Here is a 13321-nt window from a genome sequence, read left to right as displayed (position 1 = left end):
GTCATATTTCATCATGCAAGTCCCCTACATCCTGGCAGTTGTCCTATATAATCTTGGACAATTGTGTTAGATATATTCCTCCATGTTTGACGATGATATGAGATCACAAACATGGGGTTTTTTGTACTGGTTGTGCATTTGCAGTTTATTTACCCCATTTAGAGGTGGACCTCGGGGCATGTGACATGTGCTTGGCTTTTGTTTATTACTGTTATTTTCCCCTGACTTGCAAATTGAGCATCTATAATATGGTTGTTTTGCTGTGATGAGCTTTTTAGTGATCATTGTCAGCTGTTGAAAAGTTAAATTGTAATCCATTTACTGTCTGCTGCTTGAGCAACATAAAATCAAAGGTAGTGTGCATGTTTGAATGAAATTGCCCAACATCCCCACAGGAATGAATAAAATGCATTTTCATCCTGTAGATCAGATACCCATGTTGTCATTGCACCTCCCTATGCATCCCAAGTACATGCAGTCAGTTTTAATGGATTTCACAAATACTGTTTTGATGCGGCCTTGTCAGACTCTCAAGCTTTTTGTGTGCTTATAATTTTCCAATTTTATAAATAAATGTGTGGTCTAGTGGTCATTTCATAATAACTGTTCTTTTCTGTGTTGTTGTACAGTTTTATACCAGTCTGTTTAGCAGAAACACTTCCAGAGCACAATACTTCTCAGTGCCAGACACACGCTATAATTGTGTGTCTGACTGGTAAACAGTAAATGTTTTCAGACTCTGCTTTTGGAACGATGGTAGAAATGATACACATGTCCTCCATTATTACTTCTGCTGGCAATTTTCCATAAGACGTGCTCAAATATATACAGGCAGAAGCTGCTGGACTCAACATCTGAGCAAACCTCTAATATCAACTCTGACTAGACCCACCTCGACTGCCAATTCTTTAAAAATACTAGAAACTAAAGGACACATGCACACATGCACACACCACAGACCTGAAAAATGGCTTCTTCCCCAGAGCTGTCAAACCGTTAACAAGGGACCCTGTCTACACCGTCACTACAACACACACATATACAGAAATATACACATCCTGCCTCTTCCAGTGACTTAACTTTCTATCATGCAATATTCTCATTTGCATATTGCACCAACTCAACTGTGTATTGAAGTCTTTACTGACTGAAGTTGTGCAGTATGCTCCTGTGCCAGACATTGTATTTTTTTGCACACCTAACTGCACTCTTATCTCCACACCAAATTGCACTCTTTAATGCAGGGGTAGGCAGTTAATTTTCGCACAGGGCCACACAAGAAACTGGGACTGCCTGTGGTGGGCCGCACTGCAGAACTGAGTTCAGTTAAGTTGGGGCTTCCACAACACGTGTGGAAAAATGGGGAAAATTTCCATTTTTCCACACATGTGGGGAAATTAAATATCCACTCCTGCTGTAATGCAACTCAATAATACCTGTGACAATTTTTATGGTTGTTTTTTATGAATTTTTGAAACTTTGACAGTGCCGTCGTAATAATGTGGTACAGTCTTCCCCAACAGTGCAGTGTTAACATTTAGTTAAGTTCCTTATGCATTATTTCTGTGAAGGTTCTCAGTCATCCAGGTCATCTTAATCTAAGGAGCTTGGAAAGAAAAGTGTCTGGACTTGTTTAAGTTTCTTGAAGACATTTCACCTCTCGTCTGAGAAGCTTCTTCAGTTCTAAGCAAACACCATTACACAGTCATTGTTCTTAAGACCAAAGACTAAAACACTCTGTTAAATGCCTGTGGAATTTAGCTGTAGCTAACCAGAATATAATATTGCCATCATAGATACTGTATGTATACATTCATCCAATCCTTATCAGGGACCTGTGTATATATACACTATCACTAAAAAATATCCTGCCTGTATAATAATATACTGAATTAAGATTTACCAAGGATAATGATATGCTTAGACAGAGATTCACTGTTAAAAGTTAGGTAAATAAATTAAATTGAGGTAAACACTTTGCACCAAATTCCTGTTTGACATTGACATCTTCTCTTATCTTTCTTTCAGTCTATGTCAACAAATCATAGCCCCATCTCATCCTCCACCATGCACTCTGATAGTAACCCATGCAAAGGTCATGTAGTCATGTAGTCATTCTCATATAATTCTTAACTGAGGATAAAGAAGAAAAAAATAGATACTAGAAACTTTTCTGAAGCTTTTAGAAATTCTTGCAAGTTTCCAATAAACTGGAAAATAAAAGAAGTGTTTTGTATTAAACTGTATGAATTCTTGAATCATTTTGAATTTGATTGAAGTGCCCACTTACTACTGGGGATGGAATGAGCCTTCAGAAGCTCTCTAAGCCTTTCCAGGATGTATTAAATTCAGTACTGAACACATTCAAAAACTCGCAACATAACTCATAATTATTGCCATCACCGCCACGCTAGAATTCCATTTAAAGGTGTGAACATCATGTAAACTTACGAGAATAAATTCATCCCTTAAAGTGGGGTGCAGAACTTTAGCATATAAATGAACCTCCTTTATTCAAGCTCTTGCCAAACAAGTTCACACAGTACTGATTAAGCCAATCAACCTCAGGTAAATCACTTTGTGTTTTACATTATACCAGAGTCTGTTGTCTGGGGCTATATTCCCACGCTGGTGCACCAGTACTGATGCATTTTAAATTAATCAGCAATGATTGCGACAGAGACTTAGCAGACTACAGATGTTGCTGAGGAACTAGTAGTGCGGCAACTTGGGAGCAAAGACTAGGTCTGAAATATCAGGGAAACCTTGACAGTGTTTATGTGATTGCTGTCACTGCCAGTAGGGGGAGACAGAAATTCCAGCAGTCAAAATTGACTTTGTCTTTCAAAATCAAAAAACTGGTGTTATGATACTGTCAGATGTGTCATTGAGAGCTGGTATATAAATGACTTTGACAGGTTAACAGTAAGGTAGAAATCAGCAAACATGTCTTGATCTTAAAGATCCTATTATTAACGAGGCTTAGTTTGACATGTGAAGATGTTTGCGTTGAGGCCTGCTGGCAGAATCGTCCTCTGACATTTTCATTTTCCCCTTCCATGTCTGTCTTGTCTCTCCCCTGTCTGTTTTTGTTTCTTATAGAAACCCAATGTTTCTTTCACTCTTCTCTATACTCCTGTTTGTTTCCCTTCTCACTTATTTTTTTTCCCATTACATGTCCTATAGCCTCTTGCCTTCCCTTTCATTATCACAGGCTTTTCTGACACTTCCTCCTAGCTCTATTTTCTTTGATGGCCATGGGGATCCTTTATGCAGCCCTCCTGTCTATCATCAAGGTTGAAATATGATATTGCTCCTCTGGTCAGATTCAGAAGCACTTTAATATCATTTTAATTTCAGTCGATAGCAATTACTCCACAAGTCTGTGGGGCACTCTTTGGAATGTCATCTTAAATACATTTAAGAGATACGCCATATGCCACTCAGGGTAAGTTTTAGCATGATGGAGAGTATGATGACTTTAATCCAGAAACAAATGTCTTTACAATTTTTTGGCATTACAAGGCTGCTGGCATTCAGCAAATGAGCCTAAACCAAGCTTACCTATATTGGGATAGTCTACAAAGTCTGCCCTTGATATAAATCGCACATGTACATATCAATTTTCCAATTACTGGCCGTCTCATAAAGACTCTGATCAATTGCAGTAGCTCTGCTAATGTGTCAAAAGGACATGGATCAAACTAACAAGCAGCTCGTGCTCATGTCTGCACCCCCCCCCCTCCCCCCGTCTTTATCTTCTTTCACATTTTTATACATCAGCTTCCTTGTTCCTTGACCAATCATGTGATGCAGCATACAGGAATGTTCCAAGGCTGGCAGTTCTGACAGCCCAGTGTGGAGCACTGAGCCATCAAAGGTTTCAGCTGGCACCGCTGAGTGTCACATATTAGTCTTAAATGATGTGAAAACTGTGAAAGCCCTGCCATCATTAGAATTCTTTAGGGAGGAGAAACGGATAGACGGATAGAGGGGAGGGTGGTGAATAATAGCGAAAAGTGAGAGGGCTCAGAGGAGGGGAATGAAGTGAGAGATGGAGAGATATGAGAAAGAGTTGTGGGGGGAAAGGGATACGGAGTGAAAGAGAGCGAGCCACTGTTATGGTAGACAGCATTAACATTCAGCTGATGTGCCATGCACCCCACATTGGATTTTTCTCGTTTTTTTGACACTGTTCTAAACTCTGTTTATGACCACTTTTTCTGTTTCTTTGTTTTTTTGACATATGAGTGGGGTTCAGAGGGAGCAGTGATGAATTTATGACTATCAGAGAAAGCGCAGGAGATATTTAGGATATTACACTCTCATCGTGGCGAAATTAGTACCCATCTAATTTGTAAATTATTCTTCTCAGTGCCACTCAACTAAATGTTTGATGATTCTTGCCCTCATAAACACAACACAGCCGACCTTTAAACTTGCAATTCCTGTCATCTGCAGTCCCACAGTTGTGCTGAAATAAGCTCTGCATAGTGGATTTGACAACCTGTGAATGTGTGAAAACAATAATGAGTTTAAAGGTAGCTCCACTTGCTACTTCTATCAGTCCTTCTCTGGTTTGTATTTATCTGAGAAGACAGGTACAGATGTTTTATGCCTGCAGTCACATTTCCCTCATGCTGAACTTTGAGAAACAGGTCTAAAATAACCCAGAGACCATGTGTCTGTTCTTCTCTTACCCCTCCCCGACCGTTTCTTTTTCTTTGGTGACTGACAGCGGAGGACACATGCGGTGCCACCCTGAGGGGCTCCAGCGGGCTCATCTCCAGCTTCGATTTCCCCAGTGGTGAGTCCCCCAGCGCTGGCGGAAGCGGAGGTGCTGGGGGCCTGGGCAGCAGCGGGGAGTGCAAGTGGACCATCCTGGCAGATCCGGGAGACACTATTTCTCTAGTGTTTACTGAATTTCAAATGGAGGAGAAGTCAGATTATCTGGAAATCGAGGGATCTGAACTGCCGACCATCTGGTGAGTTGACCTGCGTGGAGGAATGAGGGTGGGGAGTGCTGGTATTTCATCAAATGAGCATTTAGTTTTTTTATATTAAGAGTCGCACCATGACAGGTGGTGTGTACAGTATGTTTGGTGTTGACAAAGTGTCTGTGATTTGTGAGAGACAAGATTGTGTTAGTAGCATTGGATGTTGGGTTTCCACAAGTTTTAAGGTGTGTAATATATTTTCTAGAGCACGTTATCTTTCTGCAAAGAAGAAACAGGCTTTAGTATTAGAGTAAAACTGTAAAATCATGGCACATTTATTACTTTTATCCTTATTCATTTGGGCTGCTAGTACAAAGTCAGGTTTTATTGACACGAAACTTAACCAAGTAATAAAACATTTTTTTATTTCTGTAGAATAATATCACATTTAGTCTTTTAGTAGACTTTACAGGTCCACAGCTGCAGTTACAAACCCAGGCATATTGTCTAAGGGAAAAACTCCCCAAAAATGGGCAAAGAAATACTGAGAGGTCCAGTAAATGTTTAGGTTTTGAAGGGGCAATTATAAAAATGAACAGAAAAGTAGTAAACTAAAACAAGTCAGTGTGCTGGTCATTTTTCTCAGTCTGAGTTTTACTTTTTAAAGTTTTTTGTTAAACCAGAAACAGACAAGAGTACAGTCAACAGTAGCTGTGTATAATAGTTACACACACACACACACACACACACACACACACAAACCAAAAATACATAAATTAAGTAGGCTGTAGCAGTGTATCACATATAACCAAAACTTCATCACCAGTGAAGCCTAAAGCATCAATAAAAGTCATTGTCTAATGGGAAACACAGGGGTAATAATACTCAAGCAAAACATTTGCAGCCTGAAATAATGACATCCAAGTCATTTAAATTCATTTACTGACACCAGCTCCTTAAGTTTCAGTTGAGTTTGCAGCTGATTCCGCAAGGAAGGAATTTGAATACTCTTTTTCTGAATTCAGCGCAAGTGCGTGCCAGTAAGTAAAATGGGAGCAGACCAAGAATAGTTTTAAATCAAAGGATATACCAGTGGTAAGTGTTCCCTTTAACTTATAAGCTCATAAGCTTGTGTAAGCAGTGGCTGCTAAAATTCATCCACTGGCCTTAGTCCACACAAGCATTTTAAATACAAAATGATTGTGCTGTGCTGTCGTACCGTCTGTGTGTGTGTGTGTGTGTGTGTGTGTGTGTGTGTGTGTGTGTGTGTGTGTCTGAGGACCAGACGAGCCACATCACATAGCTCTGACAGTGACATGCAGAGGTGGGAGTGTGATGATATGGGGCTGCACAAGTATAAAAGGTGTTGGGGAGATGGCATTGATAGATGGCGCCATGAATGCTTGTGGATATAGCAAAATACTAGCTGACATGATGACTCCCAGTCTCCAGAAGACTGGCAGAAAAGGAATATTCCAGCATGATAATGATCCAAGCACACTGCCAACATCATACTAAACTTCTCTTTTTTTAATATATTTTTGGGGGCTTTTAGCCTTTATTGAAATAGGATAACAGAGCCAAGGCAGGAGAGCTGAGAGAGAGACCGGGGGAAGGCACACATTAAATGCCCTTAGGGGAGATTCAAACCCAGCCTCTGCATTACCCTTATGGATTGCCTGCTCAATCCAAGGAGCTAAACTGGCTTTGTGCTAAAGGTTTTAAAGAATTAAAAAAGCAAATCTATGACCTGGCCTAGTATGTTGCCCTACTTAAACATCTAATGGGGTAACTCACAGAGAATGATTAAAAACACAACCTGACCCAGGAAATCTGTCCCACCATAAATAAAGGCGGCCATATACTGAAAAAGAAAGATTTGAATGTCTGTAATGAACTTTTGCATTATTTTGCAGCCTCTGTTTTTCATATAGGTGATCTAAAATGTAATCTTTAGTTTTACATACATACATACACTTGGCACGACAATACAGTAATCAGATCACATTTAATTCAATTTAAAATAAAATTCCAGCTAAGCAATTTTGTGCAATACAATAACTGGACAAAGTTTTATTATAAACAAGACAAAAATGATATGGGAACTGAGAATAAATAAGTTTAGACTGTAGCTGTAAAGACTGCAACTCAAAGTTTATTCCAAAGAGAGGTTGATGCATAGTAAGATGAAGCTGTATCGCCTCAAGATATTTTCTTAGTTCTTCTGATAACTGGGCTGCCTATTGACATCTTACAGCACGCAAAGGAACAAAGGTTTGTTATTTAGGATGCAGAGATTGTAAAATCCCAGGGAGATATAAGCTTGAAAATATCAATTTGGCCAATTGGCCATTTTTTGCTTATTGCTTATTCATTTTTGTTGCCATTCATCCCTCCCTTCTCTGCCAGCAACCAAAGAAATCTGTAAAAAAAAATAAATAAATAACTGAACCATTTTACTGCTAACAAGTTAACAAGTTTAATACAGATCTAAGAAATTAGATCCCATATGTAAAAACAAAAACAAAACACTGGCCTCTGTCATCCGGGATTGTGATATTATTTATGGATAAGCTGATGGCAGTCAAAAAGGTGATATTAGTCAATACAGATGTTCTGTTGAAACATCTGTGCAGCCTTGTTTATATGCATAGTTATGCATTTTATAGAATGTTGCTTTTAAAACAGCCGCATGTTGGAAACAGAAGTGATAAATATGCCTTTAATGAATTTTCATAGACAGTTGTTGGGAAAATAAACGATTTTAAATATGCCTCATGGATCTGGAACGCTAAATAAATTCACAAATTTGCTGTTGCTGTAATTCAAATTGCACACGAATGAAAAAAGTTTTGTTCAGACAGGATTTTTTCTGGCTTTCTGTAGATGTTTGATGTAGAAATCACTCTAATCTGAAACAAGGAAGTATGAAATTGGTTTAACCCCTAACCTCAAGGCTAAGGTTATTCATCTCCTTTTTGTCCTGTGCGAATGGGAGCGTGCGCCTGCTTTATTTGATCCTGCCAGGCGTTAATTATAATTGGCTAAAAGAAAATCTAATCAATCATCAAGCTAGCGAGCTTTGTTGTCCCTTAGAGTTGTCATTCTGAGTCAGAGAGAGCGAGAGAGGCAAACACTGTGTCAGTGAGAGACCGAGTCAAAAAGAGAGGTGCTCTGGGTGTGGTGATGACTGCTAAGTATTGTATGTTGACGCACTAAGAAGAGCGTGGCAGGAAGCTGATACAGGATGACACTGATGTGTTTTGACAGGCCATCACGTAACCCTCTTCTCATAGGTGTGAAAACTCCAATTTTAACTCTTCCACTGACAGAAATATGTTTCCTTTTTAAAGGCTTCGAGCCCCACTGGTAATGCTTTTTTTTTGTGGCTTCTACTTTCCAGCTGAAAACTAGATGATGACCAAAGTGAACATACTTACCTTTTTTTTTACTTTTTTAAGCAAAAGAAATAAAAACACTTAATAAATACAAATTTTTTAAACTTTCCTAAATTTATCGAATCTTGTAGATTAACATTTAAAAGATAGATTTTTTATTCATCTTTATTAATTTCCAATGAATTTTTAACTTGAAGATGCTAAGCTATGTATGTTCTGGGTTATTATTGGGGTTTAGTACTGATGGATAAATTATTAAACTTCACAATAGCTCTATCGATCATGATCTACAGGGCAAAGATGGAAAAGTCACCACTATCATTAAGGGGGCAAATTTTGCTTGCCGACAGGCCAGGTTGCACCCAACGTGTGTGGATGCACTGCGCAGAGGTTTATTGGATGAGGATTTGCATTATTTGCCGTGTATGCATCAGACACTGTTCAGTAAACAATATTTTTCAGACACAGTTTTGAGAACTATTGCAGACAGTAAAGCTCACTCAAGAAACATTAGACATTTTGGAAAGTCTGTTTTTTCCTGATTGCAACATGGTCGTTTTGTGCAGTGCTGGGATTCTCTGTCTGCTCCTTTGGCTGGCTTTCCTGTGCCGTGTCACACATTTCTACACCCGGCATGAGTGAAGCAAGGCTCGTAAAACAACGGACTTCAGAATAAAAGCCTTTAACAGAGGCCGTGTATAGAATGCTATTAGGATGTATTTTGTAATAGTGTAAATCTGTCTTTTATAACCCATGTTTCATATAAATAACAATTTAAATTCATTCAAAATTGAATTCAATTCAAAACATTTTTTGTTTTTTTTAATAAATCAAGTACATTTACCAACATAAAATAGGGGCTTTCTTACATTTTTGCACATTATAACATCGTTGACTTAAATGAAATTAAAAATGACATTTTGGTGGTGTTGCAAAAACATTTTTTATAACTAAAAATGTGCAATAAACTATATCTACATGTCAGATAAAATCTCTCATGAACATGTCTCCTTTTGGAGACTCTTCTATTGAATACTGGGCGGACTGAGACATTAATTTAAGGGTATAAATTGTTATGTTATATTTTTCTATAAGGTAAAATCATTTACAAAGCAGTAATTGAATTTGTAGCGGTTTCTCTCCTGTGTATGGTGACCATGCATCACTTGAAACTCCAAGATGATGTTATTATATGTTACAAATGTCAGAGGCTGTCAGACAGAGTTCTTGTTTTAAGCCCAACAATCCAAGTGGGACCCAGTGAGCTTGAGTGCAGCGGGGGAAAGAATTTTAGAGAGATGGCTTCAAATTCGCCAGGTAAACAAACAGACAAGCAAACAAACACGATTCAGTGCGAGCGATTCTCTCGTGTCTATAAAATTCATTGCTTTTGCTCGCTCTCTTTTATGAGTGTCTTTTGAATGTGTGCAAGGCCATTGGACAGGCAAACTCTCAAACATCCTAACATATAGCACCAGCTGCAGGCAGAGACAAGTAAACTGTCAATTTACCCTTGAGGTTTACAGCTGCTTAGCAATGATTTAGAGCCTGAAACCTCAAACTCTGCAAGATTTAAGATTGACTGTTAGCCTTTTTATCAGGCAGAAAGACTTGAAATGGCATCTAACTTCTTATCCTCCCTTGAACCTGTAGCATTACATATTAATATTAGGTTATTTTATCCGAATATAGCATGAATATAAATGTGATCACCGAAAAGTAGTGTCAAATTTAGAAACCTTAATCCTGGATAAGTCCTGCATTATACCCAAGACAGTGCAGGTCAGAGAAACATAATTCACATTCAGATCAATTCATATTTTCCACATCTCTGTAATTCCACATGTATAAACTGAAAAAACAAAAAACCTCTCAGTTACCCATTGTTGTCAACCACCTTCCTGTAAGTGAATGTAGACATTATTATAGACTTACAGGATGGCTGGAAATCCACAGTTTCCAGGACCAAGGAATGAAATGTGTTTTCCTGACACCTCTTACCAGCTTTTATCCGTTTATCAATTGAAGATTTCTATCAGATTTCTGCAAATGAGTTTATTGATTCCATCAAGCTGGGGAAGTTTGAGGATACACATCAATCACCATGAAAATAGACAAACGCAAAAACAAAAAAAAAAATCTGACAAAAACCAACACTGGAGTCTGGCAAAGCCAAAGAAAGCAGTTCTTTGTTATTCTTCTGACCTTTAATGTGATTGTTCAGCCCTGTTCACAAAGGGCAAAAACAACAAGCTGTAGATTACACGTCAGTCATTATTCCAAATGTAGACACAGAGCATAAAACCTCCAAGGCTTTGCAAATATTAGATACAGTTTTTGCTTATAGAGCATACTGTTAAATTACTTTTTTTAACATCTACTTTTCTCACAGTTTGAGTCCTGCTACAGTTTTTGATCAGTCGGGTAGATTTTTTTTCTTCTTTCTTGGTTCACCGAATATAGTCTTGCATAGCGGCTAAATGCTTTTCAGAGAAAGATAACTATAATCAAACCAGGTTAAGCAATTAATGTGAGTAGTTGCCGGTTATACACCAATCCTGTTATGAGAAACCAGTGTGGTGCGGGCCAACAGGCGCCAATCTGCTTGAGTTTATTTCCTGAGCTGTAACTGATGAGGGAGCAGCGGAAGTGATGGAGAGCAACGGCTTCTCCCTTATCACATAAAACATTCCTAGAACTACTCCCTGTTGTCAGATTTTATAAAACATATGTGGGAGGAAAAGATAAAAATCACCCGGGAGTTCCTTTTTTCATAAGTTTGATCGCTTATTATCTGTGGTACACAAACATCTAACCCTCATCTCTGTGAAAGAAAGTGAAGACCCCAGAGGTTTCAGCTCATTGCCATGGCCTCTGGGCCACGTTTGGCCAAAGTACCTGCACGCTGAGACATGTTAAGTTAGTATTTTGATAAAACTGCCATGTTCCCTTCGGCACTGTCTTATCAAATCATGCACATTCCAGTCATTTAGTCATGAGTGCCTTGCAAACCTATGAAACAATAGGTCTTGGCCCCAAAACTGCAATACAAAGTATGTAAATTTTGGATAAAATCAATCGCATAAAATGAGCAGCCTGAGTGAGTCAGAGGTAGAAAGGCAGTGCATTATCTGAGGAATCCATTTTTATCCCCGTTGGATTTTCTCATCTTTTTCACTTTGCCTGTATTTGAGGAGGTACAATGAGAAAACAGTAGACAGCACTCACTTGTTCTTATCTGTCTTAAGGAGACTGGGCATCCGAGTTATTTATGTGTTTCAATGACAGTTACATTAATGAATACCTGTGACATGCATCAATGTTTTGCAAAGTACCATGTCGCAAAATCGATCAATGTAGAGCAGTGAGACAAACCACGGAGGCCCCAGAAAAGTGCAATCAAACGATGAGTTTATTAACACACAGGAGAAAACATCAGCATATGTCCTCTGACCAAAATACATGTTGTGGACACTTATAAAGCAGTGGGGGTACACGCCCCCCCCCCCCCCCCCCCCCCCCCCCATGGCGTCAATTCCAGATTAAAATAGGGTCCAGACATTAGTCACAATTAATGGTACATCTTTAATGGCTATAAGCAGACATAGAACTTCTCGTTTCTATAACACCTTCCATACAAGGTAATAAACTTCAAGCCCTCAGGGTCTCTGGGGCTAATTATTGACTCTGGTCATCTGTTGCCAAGTAGAGTAAAATATAGTAAGACACCAAATGAGTTAAGGCGTCAGGCCTGACACATTCCTAGATTATATGTGTTATATGTATTGTAAGCATGCATTGCAGTTATCCTTCTATGTTCTAGTTTCCCTCAGCATGTATCACCTAGACAGTCACGCCAGTGAAGCTTAAGACCCTTAATGAACCGAACATCAACTCGAAATAAGTACAAATATGCAATGTGTATGTAATACTTATAACCGTACTTGTAATAAAAGTTAACATAATGGAAGGATCCTCAAATGGACATCTTCAATAGACAACTTTAATGCAATATCAATACTGTGAGAAATATTATGAGATGAAATAATGCTGTAAAGAATGTTATTAATACAGTTATAATGATGCAGATTATATGGCAGCAATAAAAGAATTTCCGTGTCTCCACAACCACTGAATTATTTTGCACAAGCATCTGGCTGCTCTTAAAAAATGTATCACTAACTGGACAAACAAGGACAAGTGCAATTAAAAAAATATGGAAGAAATAATAGAATGCAGATAATATACTCATCAGTAGTTGCACACACACACACACACACACATATATATATATATATATATATATATATATATATATATATATATATATATATATATATATATATATGTTAGTTGGATATATATATGTTAGTTGGATACAATGTTCAATATTTCTACAAAAAACAAAAACTCACATATAGGTACATAAGAAATTTAAGATGCTGCGAGGCTTTTCTTCTCTGGCAGCCTTCAGCCTGTGAGCACGTTTGTGTTCATTTGGGTGTCTGTCCTCACTGGGAACAGCAGCTTGAGCGTGTGGTGAGGGAGCGTGCAAACCAAGCATCGCAGGAACTACATCACAATACATGTAATGTATTTTCACAATGTACCTGCATTTCTTTTTATAGCAGGGAGTTATTGCATAACTTTAATAGAATGGCTTACTGACTTTGATGCACATTCTTGCAAAAACTATACTCACTGGAGCAAGATATCTGCAAGGTGCCATTAAGCCTTGATTTACTGTTGATGGCGGATCATGTTTTACTCTGTCTGCCAACTCTCCCTTTGTGACAACAGTATATTTGTTTCCACGGGCTTTAAATTTGTAACCCCACCGCTACTTCTGGATGGGTATAATTTTGTTATATCGATCTATTTTGTTTACACACATTGAGCAGTTTTTTTTAAAAAATAATTCGCAGTTTCGCTGCAAGAAACATGGCAGCAAAGTCTTCTGCTACAGCTGTTTGAAAGCTGCTCTTT

General features: G+C 38.4%; 1 protein-coding gene across 3 annotated transcripts in view; it reads left to right on the top strand.

The window, feature by feature from the left end:
- The window catches only part of csmd1a (CUB and Sushi multiple domains 1a), an 80724-nt gene that overhangs the window by 62230 nt on the left and 5173 nt on the right, over positions 1-13321 (top strand). For all 3 annotated transcript variants that reach the window (XM_085176344.1, XM_085176343.1, XM_085176342.1), the window contains exon 5: positions 4739-4985. In XM_085176344.1, the coding sequence (XP_085032470.1) occupies positions 4739-4985 (247 nt within the window). The remainder of the gene's footprint in view (positions 1-4738; positions 4986-13321) is intronic.

The sequence above is a fragment of the Neolamprologus multifasciatus genome, chromosome 11 (assembly GCF_963576455.1).
Source record: "Neolamprologus multifasciatus chromosome 11, fNeoMul1.2, whole genome shotgun sequence".
Lineage (NCBI taxonomy): Eukaryota > Metazoa > Chordata > Actinopteri > Cichliformes > Cichlidae > Neolamprologus > Neolamprologus multifasciatus.
This window is presented reverse-complemented; position numbering and strand designations above follow the sequence as displayed.